The 24660-nt window shown below is 43.2% G+C and overlaps 1 protein-coding gene across 4 annotated transcripts in view; it reads left to right on the forward strand.

Moving 5' to 3' along the window:
• The window catches only part of DOCK3 (dedicator of cytokinesis 3), a 1203328-nt gene that overhangs the window by 669655 nt on the left and 509013 nt on the right, over positions 1-24660 (forward strand). For all 4 annotated transcript variants that reach the window (XM_029599541.1, XM_029599543.1, XM_029599542.1 and 1 more), the window contains one exon: positions 12469-12557. In XM_029599541.1, the coding sequence (XP_029455401.1) occupies positions 12469-12557 (89 nt within the window). The remainder of the gene's footprint in view (positions 1-12468; positions 12558-24660) is intronic.

Genomic DNA, 24660 nt, shown 5'->3' on the forward strand with positions numbered 1-24660 from the left:
GATTCTCAGCATGTGAATTAGCAGAAATAGCAATAACAAAACACTCTTCTTCCAAATCTTCACTCAAAGAACATAGTACAAAAAATGTTCCCACTCTTCCTCAATTAAAATGGGATTCAGTACTCATATCACTCAAAACATTCTTCTCAGTTATAGCCCCATCAGTACGTTTGACTCCTTTTCCAACTGATCTCTAGTTGTGATCCTCTTAGGTTGCCACCAGAAACCACCCAGGAGTCTAGCCCTAGTTCAGGGGTCTCCCATGCCAGGTCCTGCTGGACTGTTTAGTCTAGCTGCCTTCCAAGGAGCTGTGAGAGGTCCCCACTACCCAAACTAAAAGATAAACACAAAGGGACACACACACTTTCCCACCCTGAGCACCACTTTTTCATGAATCAAATTTCTCACTCATAAATGTAAATAAATAAAAATAAATACATAAAGATAATTTTATCTTTAAAAAATATATCAAAGCTTTGCAATAATCTCTGTCATAATGACTCATCACCATAACTAATAAATTGAGTCTAAGTGACATCCCTTAACATTTCTTAAGCACAAATTCCTAGTGACAGGTATCTGATTTAGGATTTCCATCACAAGTACTAATGATCACCTTGCTAAATTTTGGTCTAGATATTGTTTAATGAGGTCTCCACATACGGGTATTCAGTAGGAGTTGGCATGAGAATTTTACTCTATTCCAGGAGTGGCCAATTTAAGAACCACAAACAGATCTGGTTTTCAGGATGTCTGTAATGAATATTCATGAGATAGATTTGCACACACTGGGGCGGACTTTAAAAGGGTTACGCGCGCCAAGCCTATTTTGCATAGGCCTGGCGACGCGCGCAAGCCCCAGGACGCGCGTATGTCCCGGGGCTTTGTGAAAGGGGCGGGGTGGGGGCGGGACCGAGGCCTCTGGCACAGCGGCCGTGCCGGGGGATCGCGCACTGACAGCCGGCCAGTGCGTGCAAGTTACGCCTGCTAGCATAAATAACAAAATAAAGGTGGGAGGGGGATTTAGGTAGGGCTGGGGGGCGGGTTAGATATGGGAAGGTGGGGGGGGGGGGGGGAGGGAACAGGGAAAGCCATCGGGGCTCCGCTAGGGCTCGGCGCGCGCAAAGTGCACTAGTGTGCACTCCCTTGCGCACGCTGACCCTGGATTTTATACGGGCGTACATTTGTGCTTGCAGGTTTTAAAATCTGCCCCACTGTCTCCAATCTATGCAAATATATCTCAAGCATATTCATTGTGTATATTCTGAATATCTAACTGGCTAAGCATGTCCTAAAGACTGGGTTGAGAACTCCTACCTCAGACCTCTTTTTTTTTTTTTTTTTATTTCCTATGTGCGTGAGTACTGGTATTCTCCCATTTATTCCTAGGAAGGCAGGATACATAAAGTGTTTAAATGAGTATGCAGATGAAACTGAGCAGGAATTGAAACGTGGGAGGTGTTTTATGCTTCTGGCCCTTGGTTCCATGCTGCTCAGGGTGTTGTTTTTCCCCCCACACAATTCCAGATGTTGACATTAGGTGAGTGACTTGGCATGTAGGAATAGATATAATGAGTCTCTTTTCCTTCATGAGACAGCTAATTGATATAATTCTGCGAAGCAGAGCAGGACTAAACTGCTGTTCATATACATCTGCTTCACTTCCAAACCAGCCTCTGCTTCAGCTTTGAATAGCAAGACATTTTATTTACTGGCCTGACCTGCCTAAATAGCTTTTTGCCTCAGATTCCTTTCTGGCTCTAAATGGCTGAATCAAGGTGACTGATCTTATTTCACCAAACCTCTCTAGCTCCCATTTCAAGACTTGCCCCCTTCTCCCTTGTTTCATAAGTGGCTCAGTTTAGTCTATTCTGTTCAAGTGTTTTAAATTTTGTTGCATCTTTTTTTATTGTAAAGTGTAATGCTATGTCTCTTAAAATTATTAATCATGCATTTGTATTGCCCTTTCAACTGAAGTGCTGTACAGGTAATTCTGTAAGAGCTACATAAAGCAACATCATTATACAAATTAACTTTAATAGTAGCATACTGTATTATGTCTCTAATGAAGAAGTACTTAAGGTAGAATGCACTTTATGAGTTGCTAATTATCTATAATTTTCAACTAGCATGCACCATTTCATGAAGGTTGAGGGTGTTTTGCACATCTCAAACAACTGTTCAGATACATTCTCTGCTTTGTTCTCTGACTAGCAGGGTCTTCAGAGGAGTAGGTTCAAATGAGTAATGATGAAGTGTTAGGAAGATTTTGCTTCATCGGGTTAGGAGAGCTCAAGAAGACTGATTATGTTTTATAAGAAAGAACAAGTAAATGTCTGGAGTCACTGCAGGTGAATCTATGTGGGTTTATGAGAGGCACAGATGATAAGAAAGAAAATGATTGCATCCTCTGAAAGTTATTTGTCACATCAGCTTATTGTGATATATGTTACACACTTTTTTGAAAAAAGGAATGCAGCAAGGTTAAAGGTTTCCATGAGAGGTTTTCTCACATTGAGAATGTGATGTTCTGAAGGTTGAGGTACTGATTATGTAAAAGAGAAACAAAGATAAAATGGAGCACTAGCCAAATTTTTTGATCTACTTAATTAAATGCCATTAAATTTGAGGTTTACTAAGTAAACTGAAAAATAATCCTAAAACCTTGATGTAAAAAGTAGGAAGAAATAATCTTTCCTTCATGTTTATTTGCATTGCATCCCTCTTTTCTTTTTTACTCTTAACCCTGCTCTTCTTGGTGCTTTTTTCTTTCCTTTATTTTCTATATCTCTTTTTCTTTCTCTAATTGATATAATTAGCATGGCGCTTATTGGTCTCTATTGTCTTTCTAGCTTTCTCCAGCAGTGCTCATTAAACTGGAATGAGATCAGGTTGGGGGAGATGTCAGCAGGTTTCCTGAAATGGAGCTGCTGAGAATTGATTAGAACTGACAGAGTTGGGTTAGGGAAGGTGGATAGTGTAATGTGAGCAGGATAGAAAGCAACCAGTGGTTATCTGGTGGGCCTGTCACTCTGAGGACAGAGCAACTCTACCCATCTTCAGAAAAGCTGCTTTGCTCAGCCTAATTGTGCTGTTGTCATGTGACTTTTAAGATTTGTACATTAACACCCTTGAACCATATCACCCCATAGCACCTCACTTGCTTTTAATGATTGTTTTACTTGACAGACTTGTTGAAAGGAGGTGTCATTAATTTTATGTACTCTATTCAATCTAATATTTACTTTTATTGTATTGTGCAATTTATTTTATATGTAATTTAAGAACATAAGAACTTAAGAAATTGCCATGCTGGGTCAGACCAAGGGTCCATCAAGCCCAGCATCCTGTTTCCAACAGAGGCCAAACCAGACCACAAGAACCTGGCAATTACCCAAACACTAAGAAGATCCCATGCTACTGATGCAATTAATAGCAGTGGCTGTTCCCTAAGTAAACTTGATTAATAGCAGTTAATGGACTTCTTCTCCAATAACTTATCCAAACCTTTTTTGAACCCAGCTATACTAACTGCACTAACCACATCCTCTGGCAACAAATTTCAGAGCTTAATTGTGTGTTGAGTGAGAGAGAATTTTCTCCGATTAGTCTTAAATGTGCTACTTGCTAACTTCATGGAATGCCCTCTAGTCCTTCTATTATTTGAAAGTGTAAATAACCGATTCACATCTACTCGTTCAAGACCTCTCATGATCTTAAAGACCTCTATCATATCCCCCCTCAGCCGTCTCTTCTCCAAGTTGAACAGCCCTAACCTCTTCATTATTTCCTCATAGGGGAGCTATTCCATCCCCTTTATCATTTTGGTTGCCCTTCTCTGTACCTTCTCCATCGCAACTATATCTTTTTTGAGATGCGGTGACCAGAATTGTACACAGTATTCAAGGTGCGGTCTCACCGTGGAGCAATACAGAGGCATTATGACATTTTCTGTTTTATTAACCATTCCCTTCCTAATAATTCCTAACATTCTGTTTGCTTTTTTTGACTGCTGCAGCACACTAAACCGATAATTTTAAAGTATTATCCACTATAATGCCTAGATCTTTTTCCTGGATGGTAGCCCCTAATATGGAACCTAACATCGTGTAACTACAACAAGGGTTATTTTTCCCTATATGCAACACCTTGCACTTGTCCACATTAAATTTCATCTGCGATTTGGATGCCCAATCTTCCAGTCTTGCAAGGTCCTCCTGTAATGTATCACAATCCGCTTGTGATTTAACTACTCTGTATAATTTCATATCATCCACAAATTTGATAACCTCACTCGTCATATTCCTTTCCAGATCATTTATATATATATATATATATATATATATATATATATATATATATAGAAAAGCACTGGTCCAAGAACAGATCCCTGAGGCACGCCACTGTTTACCCTTTTCCACTGAGAAAATTGACCATTTAATCCTACTCTCTGTTTCCTGTCTTTTAACCAGTTTGTAATCCATGAAAGGACATAGCCTCCTATCCCATGACTTTTTAGTTTTCTTAGAAGCCTCCCATGAGGGACTTTGTCAAGCGCCTTCTGAAAATCCAAATACACTACATCTACTGGTTCATCTTTATCCACATGTTTATTAACACCTTCAAAAAATGAAGCAGATTTGATAGGCAAGACTTCCCTTGGGTAAATCCATGTTGACTGTGTTCCAATAAACCATGTCTTTCTATATGCTCTACGATTTTGATCTTGAGAATAGTTTCCACTATTTTTCTTGGCACTGAAGTCACGCTCACTGGTTTATAGTTACCCGGATCACCCCTGGAGCCCTTTTTAAATATTGGGGTTACTTTGGCCAGTCTTCAGGTACAATGGATGATTTTAATGATAAGTTACAAATTTTAACTAATAGATCAGAAATTTCATTTTTTAGTTCCTTCAGTACCCTAGGATGCATACCATCCGGTCCAGGTGATTTGATACTCTTTAGTTTTTCAGTGGAATTCAGTCGCAGTCAAAAGGCAAGCAAGACCAGGCAGCAAACAAGATAGAGTCAAATGTCAGGTCAAGTCATAGATGAAAGCAGCAACAAGAACAGCAATGCAGAGGAACACATGGAACCAAAACCTGTTGCTCAGGCATCGGCTCAGAGGACTATACTTGTTTTATAGGAAAACAGTGATGATGTTATCAGGGTATGCAAACAGGAAATCTGTGTTCTGGGCTTATAAAACTGCTGAGTTGGTGAAGCCCCTTAGACAGAGCTGCAGGATGCATCAGATGATCAGGATGCAAGGAGCCATGCTAGACTTAGGACCTTGAGGTACAGAAGGCTGACCACTGTGCAGCAACCTGTGGTCGGCAGCATATTACTGTGCCCCCCCCCCCCTTTTAGGCTTGTGATGAAAGGGACAATGCAACTTCCAGATCTGAACGGGTGCGTTGAGGTTCTCATCCGGTTCCCAGGAACTTTCTTTGGGTTGTAGCCCTTCCAGTGATTTTTTTTTTTACTGAAAACATCCGCAAAAGAGACGTAGGACCTGGGTAATCCTGGAAGTGTGTTAAGGTCTGTTGCGCCAAGCTGTCTGAGAGGGTACACCAGTAGTAACTCAGCAATGACATTGTAGCTAGGAGACACCAAGTAATATGGTGTTGATGGACTTCCAGAGCACGAAGAATGAGATGTCTTCATGTAAAAATCTCATCTTTAGAATCATAGGTTCCATCATATAGTGAATGCTTCTCAACCAGTGTGCCAGGGCACACTGGTATGTCTTGGGTAAGTTTTTTCTGTGTCTCAGTGGTCAGCCTGATAGCCCCAGTATGATCCTCCTCCCTGGGCTCATGCTGTATTCTATTGGAAAGTGTCACAAATCTCTTGCTGCTTCAGCCCATCCCTTCCATTCCCACAGCAGCCAGTCAACACCGAGAGGGGCAGGAGCATGGAGCCCACACAGCAACAGCAATGGTAGAGAAGTATCTCTGCTCAAGCCCCTCCCCCCCCCCCTCCCCTATCTACTGCCTGGAGTATAGGGCTCTTTTCTTCTATGTTCTGTTTACTTGGAGAGTCACTGCCCCAGGCCTTGGAGCTCAGATGACTGCAGAGTAGGGACCCAAAGATGCAGCCAGAGGAGAATGATTTGTGGGAAGTAAAAGAGGTGAGGGGAGAAGGGGTGAATGCTTGGGTGAGGAGACACAGGATGCTGATACAGTAATATGCACTGCTGCTACTGCTGGGGGGGGGTGTGGGCAGGAAGAGAATTGGAAGGAGAAGCTGGGCCATAGCAGAGGAGGGTTGAGAAGGGAGAGAGAGAGAGAATCAGATATGAAAGAGAAGGGGTAAAAACCAGGAGGGGGCAGGAGAATGGAGAGAGAGGAGACCAAGGATTGAGGGCGAGGAAGAAAGGAGAAAGGTCCCTGGATAAGGGGCAGGGTGATGGAGAGGGGAAAGAGGACCCAGGATAGAAAAAGAGAAAAAGAACCAAGTACTGGGAAGATAGAGATGGAGATATAATTCTGGAATAGAGAAAGAAAGGGAAGAGACACGACGCTGGATTTAGGGGGTATGGGAATTCTGGGAGTTGATGGAGGAGAAAGGGAATGAGGAATGGAAGAGACAGAGGAGGAGAAAGGAGGAGGAATGAGGAAAGGAAAGCATCAAGGGACAAAAAAGTATTAAAATATCGAGTCAAGGAAAGAGGTCACCAGAGAGAGAGAAAATCATAAAAGGAACAAAGAAAAGACCTGAGAATGAAAAAAAATGACACAATCAGCCAGTAAAATAAGCCAGAGAGAGACATCAAAGGCTGGAAATTTTATTGCATGATAGATAATATTAATAATGCATCAGTATAAAATATACTGAGGCACAGATCAAAGTCTCTGACCTTGATGTGTCTCCCATATAGAATTTGCATGTTGGGAAGAATTGAATTTTGTTTGCTAATTTTGGCTTTCTGGTGTATTATTAATTCTCTTGTATGCAGAACATTCCCACTAGCATGGAGGTTTTTGTATTGGGCCCAAAATATTTTGTGGTAGCAAAACTTAAACAATGTGCTTTTAGTAATATTTTGAAAGTACATTATTATGTTTTTCCATGGGGACAGTCCACCAGACTTTCCCCACTCCTACCAAAATGAACTGCTAACTCATTATTAGCATTATGGGGAGCAAGTGTCCCAGATTAAACTAACAGAACTCTGGCAGTCTTACCCTATTTCCTTTCTTCCCACTGGAAAAAGAAGAGCAGCACTTCTTACCTGTGTGCATCTCCTCTGCCAGCTTCATTCTGATGTTTGACTATAAGGGGCCCTGTAATCTCATAGGATCATCTGTTTCCTCAAGTTCAGATGTTGGATTGAAGCAGGCGGAATGAAGCACACACAGATAAAATGTGCAGCTCTCTTCCTTCTAGTGGGGGAAAGAGTAAGAATTGTGCAAAATTTGGTTTGGTGCACCACAAGCACTGAGCAATCTTCAAAGTGTGTCACGAAATAAAAAAAGGTTGAGAAGCACTGATATAGTGAATGGCACTGGGTGCTAGCTCCCATAGACAGATGCTATGCACACTGGGTTGTTCAGTGGTTCTGGAGGTATCTGAAATTCCTTCACTAGAGCCTCATTAATGAAGTTGCCAGCTGCGCCGGAATCCAAGAAGACCTCCAAAAAAAACCTCTTATGTCCAGAGCTCAAATGGACAGTCAACATTATTTTTTGTGGGAGAGTGGAGTAAGTATTGCCTAGGGTAGCTTCCCCATTAACCCCAGGCATGAGCATTTTCCCAAATTCTCGGGGCATAAGGTGGTAGCCTTTGCCCGCACAGCATAGGTACTTTTTGAGTAATCATCACTGGCATTTCTCCTCTTCCTAGAGCTTAGCATAAGCCAGCTGCATGGGTTCTTCCTCTGAGATTGGCAGTGGCACAGGTCGGACAGAAGACAACATCAGTCTCTGAAACCTGGGAACCAGACAGCCACAGCATCGAAGCAGGTTCCAGTCCTGTGCTCTTTCCTGGAACCTAATGTTAGCCTTCACAGCTAGGATATAAGGTCGTCCAACTTGGCAGGGTCATCATGGCCTGCCAGTTCATCTTTCATTCAGTCCAACAGAACGTGACAAAACACAGTCACCTGCACGTATTCATTCCAGGGAAGAAATCCTGGTAAATTATCCTAAATCCACCAAATCTCTTCCACTAATTTGGTGTAAGACTACTATGATAAACGTCTCCTTGTTTATATCAAGGCCCCACCCTACACCAAATACAACAAAAGTGAACCACACTGTTAGGCAGAAAAAAGATAAGAAGTCACCCAGATTTATTAATAAACTTTCCTAAAAATAAACAAAATATGTTTCAAAATAGCTGATGAGATATATCATCACACCTCATTTTGACAAAATCTGCGACCCCCAGTCTGATTTAAACTTGTCACTGACCAACAACAATTCACCGTACTATAATATCAGCAACCCCCAGTCTTAATCAAACGTATCCCTGAAAAATAAGGTAGTTTTTGGTAGCTTGTTACCTTAAACTCCTTCTGATCGTCCTTTAATTGTGTGATCAGCTCTGTTTTAAAATAGGAAAACAATATTTACAAATCCCACCCTTCATGGAAATTTCTAACCCAGAAGCTGGAACTGGGAATTGTTAGTGGCCAACTTGTCTCTTCCAAGATATCCTCATATTCTCTCATCCTTTCTCTCTCTCTGCTTCTGATGATGATGAGGCTGCTACAGATGCTATAGCAGTTGTGTATGTACGTTGCTGTTTGTCTTGTCACTAGTGCTGTGAATCTGTTTTACTTGTTACTGCAGTTATGCACAGCTATGTGTGTGTAAATGAATTGCTTAGTAAGTAAATTCCTTCAAGAGTGAGTTCTTTCAAGAATGAATTCTTTCATCAGCTGTTTCTTAGTTGCTTATACTTTTCCAAATCATTCGGCAGAAATCTTGCCATGACAACATACCAACACTGTTCATGGAAGATAATGAAATTTTTCCCAGTTCAACAGAGTTTACTTGCCATCTGAGAGCCGATGCTTTCAATGTCTGGGATTTGACACAGTTCACTTACTAAAGTTGCACATTCAGCACTTTGTAAGACCATGAGGTTTTTTTTTTCAGTCTTTGCAATTTTAAATGTCCATTTTTTATGAGTTGATAACCACTGACATATACTTTGACAATCTCACAGCCCATGGCTAATTAACAGTTCAGCTTAATGGATCGCAAGCAGGAACTCCAGGAGTAAGCAATTCTTTGTGAAGCAAAGCTGAACTGGCTGAGAAGCCCTTTTATAGGGCTGCAGGCATGACATCATCAAGAAGGGCCGTGGGGCTTTTCCCGCCGTTGGCCCTTTAAATTCCGAGCAGAGGTGCGCACACCTAGAGAGCATCGGGTGTAGGAGGAAGTCAGCGGCAGCATTAGTGGAATTCTGGCCATGATGGAAGACTGGTGGGGCAACGTTAAGCTGAGTCATTGGCGTCTTCCTCTACCGCAGCTCAGGCATCAGCAACGGCAACTTCTCCGGCCACACCGGAAGCAAGTGCTGGCAGTGTCTTGGGAAGTCTGGAGGTGAGTGAGCTGCTCGCAGGCCTCCATAGGCAGCAAAACACAATAGTACCCACTCCTTAAGCCACCTTTCTTCAGCTTCAGAGGAGACTAAAGTAAATTCCTAATGTCAGCAGGGGAAATCAAGGATCCAAATACAGAATATATGGATGCTTGGTTTCAGGAACTGAAGCGAGGAACCATTTGGAACATACTGGACAAGGACATGGCTGCAGCTCTTGGACAAAGACACAACCAAGGACATGACTAAAGGCACAAATTTAGTCTATAGCATCTTGGAATACTAGTCCAATTTCTTAGGTTCTCACATGGACATTATCGGAAGGAGGATGAAATTGTTTACTGTCCACAAACTACTCGAGCACTGACTGTGATTAATTTTGTTCAGGACTCAATTCTTGACCCTTCTGTGACTAGGGTTGCTGTTGGATCAATAGATGAGTAAGCACTTGACCTCTCTCTAAGGAGGAGGAATACTTTTTAGGTAGAACTGAATTCCAAGCTGACTATGATTCATATAAGTGGATGCTACAAGATCAAATAACTTGGGACTTGAGATGGAACTGACAACATCACAATGTTCGGCTGATAGAAGGAAAAGTCAGCCGTAAGGTATGACCCAGAATCGAGAGGCATCAGGGTCAACTGGCTGTAATATAGCTTAGGAAGAGAATTTACTCCCAGATTTTATGGTCTGTGTCAAGCAGACACACAGTCAACACTGGACTCTAGTCTTTAGAGTTAAAGCAATGGTAGGAAAAGTGTTGCGACCGTCGCTGCCCGACGTCTCCACTCCGCCCACCTTACCTCTTTTTCGACTCCCTCTTTGCTTGATGGAAGTTTGGCTGCCGCGGTGTCATCTTGCCGTTCTCCGGCGTCCCCGGACCGGCTAGACGCTGTCTTCCGCCATGTTCTCCTGAAGTCTAAGGGCGCGCGTGCGGTGCGGCCCCGACTCAAGTACCAGCTGTGGCGCGAACCTCAGGGGCGTCCCCCTGAGATGACATCACCAAGCCTAGATATTTAAGGTCTTCATTTTTGCTAGCTATTCAAGGTAGCAAGGGGGATTCCTCCAGGTATGGCTGCGGATGGGATTCGCTCTCTGCATACCTTGCTACTCTGCCTCCTCGGACTTTACCAGGGGTACCCGCTCCTCGGGGGCCTCACGCTCTCTCTTGCTTTTCAGGTCACAGTCTGGAACCGGTACTCACTCCTCGAGGGCCCACGTTCCCGGACCTGCTACCGAATACTACTTCTGCCAGGAAGTCACCGCTGCCTACAACACCAATGAGTTACCATCTCTCTCTCAGAGCTTTCCCTGGAACCAGATATTCGCTCCTCGAGGGCCTAATCCATTCCAGCCTCTGGGCTGCTTCAAGAGCCTATTGTGTGAGTGTTACCATCAAGGTTCTGTTCCTGAACGCTGCATACTCTGCCTACTCACTATATTCAGTTTCTCAACAGCTCAGCCATCCTGTGATCGCTGTTCCAGTGCCTGAGGGACTACAGCCCAGCTGGGCTCTTCCAGCTCACTACTGCCACCTCTGGTGGTTCACTATACAGTTCAATAAAAGATCTAGTGTGTGTCTGTCTCCCAACTCTGAGCCTGACCGATGGCCCCTCTCAGGATCTTCCCCAAAGGGCATGGTCATCTGCCACTGGCCCAAGGATCCACCCACAATTATCACAAATAATAACAAAAAACTGGCGATGGCTTCCTTTTCACTTTCTATTGCCCACCTTGGAGTTGACCAGAACATGACTAGTTGCTCACCGATTGTGGAAGAGGGGTCACTCATCCCCTAATGTACTTAGCTTAAGCATCACTTTATTGGTTTGCCTCCATTCCCCACACAGATGATCGTCCAACTTTCCACTGAGCCAATGATTTTAAAGTATTATCCACTATGATGCCTACATTGCATACATTTTAAAAATCAAATTCAAACTTGACATAAATTTTGCTAACAGCTGCATAAAAATGTTAAAAAGAGGTGCTGACATCATCGAGCCTTGTGGTACACTTACATTATTATTATTCCAAACAGAATTATCACTATTGTTTCTTACTTGTTGGGATCTCTCCTTTAGATATGACTGGAACCATTTCAAAACTGTACTTCTTATACCAATATCTTGCAAATGGGTTATTAACCGATCATGACAAACAGTATTGAATGCCACAGATACATCAAATAAAATACCCGTTTTCATCTTTTCTATACTGCATCTTATATCATCCAAGAAAGATACTAACAGTTTTTCTGTTCTATGATTTTTCCTGAACCCATGAACATGGCAATATTATCTCAGAAGAGGTTGTCTCCAACTGAAAAGTTCAAAGGAACAGAAAAACTGCTAAGCCAAAAAATAATATCCATAGAAGGAGCCTCAGGCAGTAGGAATTTTCATAAGAATGCTACCCGGATCAGGCTTTCTTCAAACATCTTTTAGCACAATCCCTATCTCTTGAGAACCCTGATCTCCCTAGATTTCTTGTCTGAAACATCATTAGCACTTAATTATTCACACATACGACATCGCTTATTTCACATTGCGTGTAGACATATGAGAAGTGAGATTGAAGATTTACCAACTTCTGTGTATAGCATTAGAATTTGTGGCAAATCATTTGTATACTAACAGTAGTTGTCCTTGCTTTACTTTCTTCTACAGGCAAAAGTTAGAGCATTTATTAAGACATGGCATAGTATCCTGCCTAGGTAACATTTCCAATAGATAGCAGCTCCCAACAATAGGGAGTTATTAAGAGGTTCTTTAATTAATGTGAGTTCTTCCTCTGAGGAGAAATATGTTTGAAACAGAGTAAGATTGTAATTTGCTTTCAAATCCACTGCATTGAATGTTAACCGAGAACAGAACTGGCTAAACTGATTAATGCAATTTTGTTTCAGGTGCAACAATGAAAATGAATGGTATCAAGTCCACGAGAATATCATCCGCAAATCCAGTACCAAATACACAGCCCCTAGCTCCAATTACGGTAACTATTTCTTGATTTTCACATAATCTTCCAGGAAATATTGTTAATTTAATGAATCTAGCCAGTAAAAGCTTTGGATTTGTATCCTAAAATGTCTCCTCATAAATCAAAAAAGAGGTAAATCATTCTCCAAGAATAGTAAATCAGCAATTAAGTCAGATGCACATTAGTTTAACTATTTAAGACAAAATGCTGTTGTGTTATAAGCCTCTTGCAACAACCTTTTCATTCCATTATCTGATAGCAGTTAATGTGCCATGATCTTAGAGAAATCATTTAATCTCACTGTTCTCTTCATAATGCCTGCATAATAACAGTACCTGAATGTAATCCACTTTGAAGTGCTGAAAAAAGTGCAAAAAGTGGAATATAAATAAATTAATAAAATAAAATAATGCCATGTCATGAGATTTTAAAATATTTTATTCCATATTTTTTGCTTTTTATAACTCCCCCCTCCCCACCAGATAGTATGCTTGGATAATATTGAATCCTTTCATGTCTAAGGGATGGAAGAATATATCCTCAGAGATTAAACCTCAGCACTGCTGTTGCGCCAGCAAGGGGATTATTGCAATGACAGCAGCTGCCATCTCTCTTAACTCTGGCAACTGCGACTGTAGTATCGTCCTGTCCACATCCCTCCCATTCCCGGACACCTATGAATGACCCATGACCCTACCTGTTTACATAGTTTAATATAACAGAATAACCACAAAACAGATATTAGAGGAAAAGGCAGCAGCTTTATTAACAGTAGATACATATATATAACCCTCTACGAATTGGTACCCATGCTGGTATGGCAGTTGCCCGAAGACCAGGCTACATACCCACCTCAACTGCCTATCGCAATAACCAAGCAAGGCAAGCACAACATCGCTACCCACCGCAATAACCAGCAGGGCAGCATTGCACTGGGTCCCCTCCTTGTCCCCCCCTGTGGCATAGGAACACCAGTCCTTACTCCTTATGCCACCCAAGGCGCAAGTCAACTGCTGACCTGGACCATGATGCCCGCGGGCACCACATCCAAAATGCCCCTTTCGGCCCGTATAACCCACTGCCACTATCTGCTGCGACATTACACTACAACTGTACATTTTACCATCAAGTGACTATCTAACATATGTTGCTAACTGCCTCATTTGCATATAACAATAATAAAGATGTGGCACTGGCTAATATTGGGTGCTATCTATCCCATCTACAAGGGCTCAAAAACAGATTAACCAAATATCCTTATAGCTATACAATTGTCTAACATAAAACACTAACACTAGTCACCTAAATTCTCCTTTTTACAAAGGTAAGCAGGATGAGTGGGTGGGAATTTCAGCCTTGAGGGCTGGATGCACCCCCATCGTGGCCCTTTAAATGGGCCACGACATTATCACGCTACGACTGCTCATCCTCTCCCACCCAGCCACACCACCGCCACGTGCGTCGGGCCGGTGTGAGGGGGGTAAAGGTGAGCCACACCGCAGCTTGGCTTGCCACCGGAGCCCCCTGCTGGAAGATGTGACCGGGAAGGGTGTGCGAGGCATCCAGTTATGCTGCTAATACAATAAGATTCAAAACACATTCTAGGCACAACCTGTTACAAACGGTCCTTAATTTTTCCTTGGTGCCAGAGGCAGTCCAATAAATGCAACTTTGGTCCTCCTGACTCGGTTCACCAATGAGACAGCCGTCGCAGGTATCATGGCGAATGCCAGCCAAACACTTTGTAAGAATGCTGTACTCAGCCACCCTTACAATTGATCTAAATGTTGTTTTTCGAAAAAGGCCATGTACCGGCGGGGGTTGTGGAAACCCTATATAGCTCCACCAGCTGAATCGTGCACATCTTCAGGTTTGATTTTTTTTTTTTATCACCTTCTGAGTCTGGTGGTTCTTTGATGTTGGTGTTGCGGTCCCAGTCGCAGCAGCCGCGACTAGGCCCTTACCTCCTTGGTCCTGACCCGTCTCCGAGGGTCTGCGGCCTGTTTCGTGCCATTCCCACGGGGGGGACGCCGCCAAGAAGCCCTGGCTGGACGCCTTCTCCCTAGGCGCGCACGCGCAACCCACGCTTATGAAGGCTGTTTCCCGCCATTGGAAGCTCCGCCCTATCGATGATGTCAGATGCCGCAGCCTATGTAAGGCCGCCGCGGAGCCCAGGACTTTGCCTTGCAATGGGGTTTCTTGCGGTCCTCTGTTGCTCCATGCCCCGGAGTGCGCTATTGCGTTAGCAACTCCGTTCCTGCCTGAGACTTGTCTCGCTCCATGCCCAAGTCTTGCTCTTCTCTGGCTTGCTTGTAGTAACCTGTTCTGCTTCAGTTCCAGCTTGGTTCCAGGTTCCAGTAGCTAGTCCTGCTTCAGCTCCTGTCTGGTTCCAGTGGCCAGTCCTGCTTCAGCTCCAGTCTGGTTCCAGTGGCCAGTCCAGCTTCTGCTCCAGTCTGGTTCCAGTAGCCAGTCCTGCTTCTGCTCCAGTCTGGTTCCAGTAGCCAGTCCTGCTTCAGTTCCTGTCTGGTTCCAGTAGCCAGTTCCGCCTCAGTTCCTGCTTGCTTCAGTCCTAGCCTGCTTCAATTCCTGCCTGCCTCCTGTTCCCTGCCTGCCTGCTCCAGCTCCAGCTTCCGTGATCTCCTAAGTCCCAGCGGTCGGGCTCCTACGGGTTCCTCCCGGGGGAGTACCGGCTTCCAGGGTGAAGCTCACGTCCATCTCCTGCCTGGTATCCGCCTCCCGACCTGTCACTCACCAGAGACTATAGTACACCTCTCCCCAGTCTCTCACAGGTCGGCCCAAGGGTCCACTAAACAGTTCAATCACAACAGTTGGGGCAAAAACAACACAAACAGGTCATTTTGATATCTGGTGTGTCCCCATATTCTGTTTGTAAAGATCCTTCATTTTCCTACAAAACATAATGTAAAAATTAAATTAAAACTTTTTCTAAACAAGCTATCTATTATAGATAGCTCCCAACCTTCCCAACCCTAAAATGCATAATTACAAGGAAAGAGTTTTCTTACCTTACACTCAAGCTTTTCCAACAAATAATCTGCTTCAGCATCTAATGCGGCTTGGTGCAGCTCTATATCTGCAGAGTCCATAGCATTTTCATTGACCAAGGCTGGATCCTGCAAATGAAAAAGCTTTTGTCCCAATGGAAGTTCAAATTCTGGCTCTGCCATTTCGTCTGTGCTCCGCTTCCTGCAAGAGTACGATTTGTGTACTGGTGTATCAACTTCTGTTTCAACATCTTTCAGAAGGCCTCTTTGTTTATGGCATCTCTTTAGTTCTGGCTGCTGCTCGCTTTCCATTTTCATCCCTTTAGGGGTCTCATACATATCCATTATTTTATTTTCAGGATCACAAATCTAAAGCTTTTCACGAACAGCTACAGCCCCTCTCTGCCTGGAGATTGTTCTCACATGACCATTATCACATACTTCTACATCCGGTCTTGCAAGTTTAGGCGTGCCTATGCAAAATAGCTTGCATGCAGTTCATCACCTTTTGTTGAGGATTTATACCAGCAAAACTACCTACAGCGCCTGGGTCATTGTAAATTTTCTTTAAAATCTGTTGGTGCATGCTTGTTTTATATGGCTGTAAATACAGAGGTCAGTTTTTTTTAAAAGAAAACTAAATCCTTGTTTTATCCCCTTTTGAAGCCCCACAACTTCCAACACACAACACCCTGCTGTTAATTATCCTCTGCTCAGATTTCACTCTGCCAGGATAGGGACAGTTGGGGGTTGGGGCATGAGTATCTACAATGAGGAGGAGGGAAGGGGAGGAGATTCTCCCTGTCTCTGTATACAGAATGAGAGAAAGCTTCCTGCTACCTCACAACTAGTAACTTTTAAAACAGAGGGGCTAGAAAAAAAAAAGCATGCTTCTGGCTCTGTCATCATTAGAAAGCATCAGGGACATTTCTGCTGATGTTTTAGGGGGCGTATTTTGGGGAAGGGGGTGGTGGATGGTGGACTTCCGGTGATGTTATACCCATGACATCATTGGGGGTTTGGTTTGGGGGATTTGAGTGACAGCGTATCCATAGACTACTCCAGTCTTGCAAGTTTTGGGTATGCCTATGCAAAATACATTGCATGCAGTTCACCACCTTTTGTTTCTTTTAAAATGTACCCTAGCAGGTTTGTGTGGCGAATAAGCATCTCGATCTGTAAGCCAATCAGTCAGGATTTATACCAGCAAAACTACCTCAGTGCTTGGGTCATAATACATTTTTATTTAAGATCTGCTGGTGCATGCTTGTTTTATATGGCTGTAAATAGAGGTCTGTTTTTTAAAAGAAAACCAAGTCCGGTGTAAAGAATGAGCCACAGTTTCTTGCCTCCTCAAAGCTAGTAACTTTTAAAACAGAGGGGCTAGAAAAAACATGCTTCTGGCTCTGTCATCATTAAAAAGCGTCAAGGACATTTCTGCTGATGTTCTAGGGGACACATTTATGGGGGGTGGTTTGGGTTTTGTATTGTACTTCCGGTGAGATGATCAAAAACAGCCAGAGTCCTTTAATTCTGTCGTCAATAAAAAGCGACAGGGCCCTTTCTGATGACATTCTAGGGGGTGCATTTTTGTGGGTGTAGTGAGGGGTAGTCTTCCAGTGATGTCCTACCCATGACATAGTAGGTTTGGCTTGGGGCAGGGGCAGGGGCCACCAGTGACATCATACAGGGTTGGTTTGGGGGCCTCTCCATTCACTTCTATTAGGGGAGGAGAATGGGTGGGGCGGGGTGTGGCAAGGGGTGGGAGGGGCGGGGTTGAGGGTGGGCAGAGGTGGGAGGGGGCAGGACTACAACCCCATTCACTATGGGCGGTGGGCGGGTCATGAGCGGGGCTTAGACCGGAATGAACACTGATTGGCTGCTGTCATCTTTAGCTCACCTGTCAATCAGTTTGATTGTGTACCCGTAGACTACTTGCAGCCTTTTCCTCCAGTATCTGTCTTTGTGGTTATTCCGTTATATTAAACTATGTAAGCAGGTAAGGTCACAGGTCATTCAGGGGAGAATGGGAGGGATGCGGATGGGGCGACACTACACTCACGGCTGCTAGAGTTAATGAGCAGGCCTGCGTCCCCGTGCACGGCACCCGCCATTATTGTATTAGCAGCATATAAAAGAGGAGTATTAAGTCATTCACTCGGCATTGGGCCACATTGCAAGGTATTGCCCGACCAAATACGCAGACCATTTTTAGGAATGCCAGGTCCCGCCAATGATGTCCCTGGGAATCTTTCTTAACCTACCCCCGTCTCATTCCTCTTCTCTTTCTTGTCGGTTCTCCTCCCCCTGCTCTCAGTATTCAGCATATATCAAGGCACAATCTCTTTTGTTTATTTCTTAATGAGTTAGGTAGACTCTCCCACGGCTGGATAAATAGTATGGACCGAGGGGCCCTGCTTGCCTTCAAAGCATCCCAGCCAGCCATGTCTGACTACTGCCGGGGGAGGGGGGGGAACGGGACTTGTATCTAATGTATCCTATGCAGTTCTCACACTAGAAACTCTCCCTCTCTTCCTAACTTCTTCCACCAACCCCCAGACCAAAGCCTGTGGAACGCTCGCATGCTGTCAACCAACCCCTCCCTTGGGCGTCTCGTTTTGTGCCTCTGCATCCGGCAACTGTCCACATCAAGTGCCAATGTCTGAGCTGCAGACAGCCAAGCTGAGCAGACACTAACCCCCAATCAGACAGGATACTCAAAACTCCAGGCTCCTGTGGGGCTGGCTCCATGCAACAGATTTTTTATTCATTTCTGGTTTTCCAGCTGCTATTTCAGCATGCTAGTTATTTTAACGCTAGTATGCTACGGAAAATTGAAACTAGAGAAGCAGAGTGCATTGAGCTAGGAGTTGCAAATAAAGAATGAAGCAAAAATATATTGATAACCATATATAAATTTTGACAACAGCCCAAAGTGAATCATTCCTTGAAAACAAAATTTCTGTTAAATCAGCAGTATGTGAGGTGATTATAGGTACATTAGGTGCTTCTCCTTTTTAGCCAAAGCACCTACTTTTAAAATTAACATTATGATATTTCTGGATTTTGTTGCAACTACTGACATTTTCATATAAATAGAATATTTTGTTTAGCTGACTTAGAATATGAGCACTTTGCTGTATTTAAAAAAAATTGTACATATTATAGCATGTTAGCAAATATAGCAACACTTGTTTACATGTTATAGTTAGGCAATAAATCATGATGCAAAAACGTTAGACTTTTACATTGCCTGTGGTTACTTACTCTATGTTTTTCCACTTGTGTCTGCTCAATTTACTAATTAGAATCCTTTATCTGCATGCTTGCTTAGGGCAAAGCCTGAACTTTGCAGTGTATGCTTTCTATATCTGATGTCACTAGGTAGTGTGACAGTCATAGTACTGTTATCAATTTCAAATGGAAAAGGAATACACCTTGTAGCAAGTAACTGCAAGTAAAGTTAACTAAAATCTAGATACGACAACTAATTGCTCATTAAGAGTCTGTGTTGTACTTAACTAGAATAATAATGGTCATGTGGCCTGTCTTTTATAGTGCTTAAAGCCATGGACAAAAAACAAAAAGAGGTCTATGAAAAATGAGGTTGGAAAGGCCATGGAATCTGATTTTTTAGGGAGGGGGTTACATTGTTGCAGTTTGAAAATGTGTGATGAATTTGTAATTTGCATAGGAAAATCTGGACTGTATTTTAAGGTGTCTACATTGTTTGTTTATTGCAACCATACAAGCAATAAAAATATATACCAGAATGTTAAAAAACAAAACAAAACACCTTCATATTCCCAAAGCAGGACATGATACAATCATGGCGTGGTACCACTGACATTGGAGAAAAGCTACCATAAATTTCTAGTACAAATGCATAAAACATGTTGATTCTACAGCCAAATATGTTTTGTAAAGAATAAACAATTGATAATCCCCCTAGGATGAATTTTAAGCTCATTTTGCCCTTTCTTTAAATGCAATTTTCCCACCATATGTGTTAATTCTACTACTTATTCTTCCTGTCGGAATAATGCTCAATAATATGACACGTCAATTTTTTCTCATTGTGTTTAGTTTTAATTGTATGCAATTTGTGGTACTTTGTTGTTTCCACTTAGGGGAGGAGAGTATTTACTTTCCGTTTTTTTCTTTATTAATTTCACAATTAAATACATCATGCATACCTTGATACAGGAAAAATAGACCATAAAGAGAAGGAAAAACAAGATTTTACAAATGAGGATTTACTTTCCTATGTACTTGATGCCTCTCTTCTGTTTCTATAGTGGAAATGTGTCAGAACTATCACAGGGTTACACCTAAAGGATTTTTCTGTATTTTTCTTTCTGCAGGACTTTCTGCAAGACTTTTAAATGGCTCTCATTGTATAGAGAAGGCACAGAGCTTGCTTAGAATGTATTTTGTTTTGTATATTATTTTCCTCCAATTGTTGTCGATTACATGGTACCTGTTTCTTTAAGTATGTAGAATAAATAATATTATATGGCTACAGTTTCTATTTAAGCAAGCAAGTACCAATAGGTATATAAAAAAAAAAAAAGCATGTGGTTTCTTAAAACGGCATATACTGAGAGTGTATGGTATTTTAAGTTCAAATATTTTTATTAATCTGCAACAAATTACTGCAAAAGTGCCAGGGAGTGGTTTGTTCTGTCCAGCCCTCGTACATTCAAACATGATATCTTTATTTTCAAACTCCCACAGGTATTCACTTCCCCCGCCCAGTCTTTCATGGAGAATCCACCAGTTCTTTCCCAAATAGCAGATCGTACAGGCTGCTGAGGCAAGATCCAACCACCCATCGTAGAATAATTCTCAATTACTGACACTTGCTCAGCAAAAGTTATTCATCACAAGACTTTTCACTCTGTGCTATAGAGATTGTAGGTATTGGTCCCGGTCTTTCTGGAACACTTGGCGGCGTCTAGAGATGTCAGTCCTCTCAACATGTTTCTCAAAAAGACACATCTGGTAAATTCTGGTAAATTAAATTCCTCCATTGCATCATGGAGGGTGATTCCTCATTGAGCCAGCCCTGTAAAATCACCTTCTATGCCAACAAAAGAGTTTTGTGGGCCCATAGCCTAGCAAAAGAATCTCTAATTGCTATGTCCGATAGCCCATCAAAAAGTAGAACTTTAGGATTGTTGGGTAACACCACTCCTAAGACCTCGCCCATATATCCAATCACACATCCCCAAAAGGTGGACATTTTAGGACAAGCCCAGAATTGATGTTCCGAGGTACCAATGCTCAAGTTACTCTTTATACAAGATTCTGTGGGAGTCAGCCTAGTTAGATGGACAAGTTTTTGAGAAAAATATGCTCCCATGAGAAACTTGTATTGTGTTTATCACAAACAAACATTACCCTTTACAGATCTTATCTTAATGAAACATCCGATATATTGAGAAGTAGATAAATCCACTCCTAACTCCCTTTTCTAAGATTGTAAAATGTTTCCATAATTTTCTGGCTGCTCCATTTTTAGTAACTTAGAATACAAGGCAGAATTGTCTTTTTGCAATTCCCCCACAGGCAATGAACTGACATAGTGCCTAGCCTGTAAATAAGCAAATGGTTGTGTACACCCCAATTGAAATATAAATGATTTCACCCGGCCTTGTTCATTCACCAGTTGCCCAATCAATTTAAGCCCTTTTATTTCCCATAAGAAGGCCCCTGACTGAAATCCCAGAATAAAACTCTTATTCCCCTTAAATGGCAAGTAGTGAGAGTCCTTATTTTGTAACTGCAACTTCCTTGTGAGCCACTTCTAGGACTTCAGTACTGACAGAACTAACGAATTGCCCTGGAGAAAGAGTGGTAATTTACTTTCGGTGGTATACAAGATAAAACTCTGATCTAAGGGATGAAACAGAGCTCGCTCCATAGCTGTATGCGTATTAAAGTTAGTACCTAGTAACAAATTTCCTACATGGCAAAGATTATATGGTATTTTAAAAACCGCAACATACGAACATATATCAGGGACTGCATGTAAATTTGCGCGTCTAAAAAAGGGGCTGGCGTTCTGGGGAAAGACAAACAATTACGTGCATAAGTTGCTGATTTACAACCTGCGAAAGTGACGTGTAAGTCTTTTACTTGTGTATAGTTAGTTCTGCTCAATATCTAGTGTAAGCGATCATAAACATCTCAAAAGTGGGGGGGTCTAGGTGAAATATGGAACTTCAGGCTGAAGAATTAGGATGAACTGGGCAAACTAGTAGATTAATTGTAAAGCTGGTAATTTCATTACCATGCGCATACTATAAAATCCCCTGAATTGTGCGCATACAAGCCGACTTACAGAGGAATGCATCTAAATAATCTAGTAAAATCTATTCACATATCCTTTAAAATTCAAAGTACAAATACACGACTATATCATTTTCCCACACTTATCTGGCTAAATTGTAATTCGTCTGATTAAGTAGCGCCTTTGCCACTACTGAGATGGACAAATTTGAACTTATCTAGATAAACCGTGCTTCTTTTTTAGACTTATCCAGCAATGTTACATACCCGGATAAGTAAGAAAAGTGCTAATTAGACAGACAAGTAGTACTTTTCTGACTTCTCTAAGTGCTGCTGATTACCCACATAAATCAGAATTTATCTTGATAAATGCCACTACTTTTCTGGATAAGTCTGAACTTACGCAGCTTGCGTTTTTTTACATACACGAGCATGTTTGCACTCATATGCACTCTTATTTTCTCACAGGACAAGCAGGATGGTAGTCCTCACATATGGGTGACATCATCAGGATGGAGCCCAATCACGGAATACTTTTGTCAAAGTTTCTAGAACTTTGACTGGCACCTACTGGGCATGCCCAGCATGGAACTAACTCTGCATCCAGCAGGGATCCCCTTTCAGTCTCTTTTTCCACGCAGCAGTAGCCACGTGGGTTAAGGAGCTCTCTAGAGATTCCTGACAGGAATTTTCCTCACGGAACATATTTCCAAAATTTCAAAAAAATTCTACCCCAAAGGGGGTCCACTTATCGATTCCGTAGTCCGCGGTCGTAAGGTAAGGCTTTACCTTCATTTGTGGTCAATTCCTGTCAAGCTTTCCCTTCAGGGCCTACTGGACATCGACCGCACCGCGGCTAAATTTTTGTTGAAGCCATGGTGTCGGGTTTTCGTCGGTGCCCCGATTGTCCTCGGACAATATCCATCACAGACCCGCATAGAGTCTATGTGTTGTGTTTGGGGTCGGACCACGATGTCTTATCTTGCACCAAATGTGCCCAAATGACACCGAAGTGCCATAAGGCCCGCTCAGAGAAGGTGGAGTTTCATTTTCAGGCAAAGCCACCGACTCCATCGAGCGCTTCGACATCGTCTGAGCCGGTGCCATCGACCTTTCGCCAGCAGCGGGACACTGGTGCTGTACACCCGGCGCCAACTTCTCCGAAGGCATTGACTTCTTCCTCCGGCTCCAGAGAAGGACCGAGGAGAACATTGTGAAAAGCGTTGACACCATCATCGGAAGGCTCAGTCCGCTGATCCAGGCAAGCCCTCAGCATCGGCGTCAACAGAGCCACCGACAAAGAAATCCCATTCAGATAAAGCCCCATCCACCTCTGCGACTGGGTCACCAAGGCGTTCCCCACCTTCATTAGTGCCGGGAGCCGCAACTCCACTTTCACCGGTGGACCCTCCGGCTACGCAAGAGCTGCCTCCTACTCCAGAGCTGGGGTTCCACGCCCTAGGCTTCCGTGAGGAATTGGATCGGATGATCCAAGAGGCCATTAGAAAGGCACTACAGGACTTCCAGCCTCCATCGACGCCAGCACCAGTACCAGCCCCAGTCGCTGACCCAATTCCCATGGCACTCGCACCGCTACTAGGCAGGTTGGATGCATTGATCGGTGCCCTTCCACCAGTGGAACTGAGGATACCGGTATGTCCAGTGCCTTCCACCCCGATTCCTTTGTCATCGGACGATGAAACACCGAGGCCGGAACCTATGCCTGGGCCGTCTGGAATCTTGGCACCGACTCGCCCATCCATGTCACCGATACCATCGATACCGCATCGTCGTCAATCGGTGCCTCCATCGATGCCGTCGGTGCCTAGGCCTGATCATTCAGGAATAGCACCATTACTTCCCTCTGGAGATCCTATGGGAGCAGGTGATCAGCCTTACGATCCTTGGACCGATGATTCTTCCCAGGATTCTGGTGATCTACCTTCAGAGCCATCTCCTGCTGAGGAGAGAAGACGTTCTCCTCCAGAGGACCTGTCCTTTATTAATTTTATAAAGGAAATGTCTGAAACCATCCCATTCCAACTTCAGACGGAAGAGGACTCCAAACACAAGATTCTGGAAGTGCTCCAATTCGTAGATGCATCCAAGGAGATCATGTCCATACCTGTTCATGAAGTCCTCCTGGACTTGCTGAAGAGGAATTGGGAGCATCCAGGCTCTGTACCACCGGTGAATTGAAAAATAGATGCCATCTACCTGGTACAGACAGCCTCTGGTTTCCAAAAACCACAGCTAGATCACCATTCTGTGGTTGTAGAGTCAGCCCAGAAAAAGGCACAATGTTCTAAGCCTCATTCTTCCATACCTCCAGCGAAAGAACAGAGGTCCCTGGATGCATTTGGCTGTCATGTTTTCCATGGCTCAATGCTTATTTCTCGCATTGCTTCCTACCAGGTATACATGACCCAGTATAACAGGGACCTATTTAAAAAGATCCAGGAATTTTCTGAGTCTTTACCCGGCCAGCTTCAGGATTAGCTCAATACACTGGCTCAGAAGGGTCTAGATGCTGGCAAGCATGAGGTCCATGCTGCCTATTACTTTTTTGACACTGCTTCTAGGGTGTCCGCAGTGGGGATTAGTGCACGAAGATGGGCCTGGCTGAAGTCCTCTGACTTAAGACCAGAAGTACAAGACCGGTTGGCTGACCTGCCCTGCGCTGGAGATAATCTCTTGAGGGACAAAATCCAGGAGACTAGCACAGCTTAAAATCCACCCCGAGATGCTATGCCAGCTTTCGTCTGTGCCTTCTGATTTTCCGTCCACCTCTAAAAGGACTTTCCAAAGAGACTCTAAGC

This window comes from Rhinatrema bivittatum, chromosome 4 (assembly GCF_901001135.1).
Source record: "Rhinatrema bivittatum chromosome 4, aRhiBiv1.1, whole genome shotgun sequence".
Lineage (NCBI taxonomy): Eukaryota > Metazoa > Chordata > Amphibia > Gymnophiona > Rhinatrematidae > Rhinatrema > Rhinatrema bivittatum.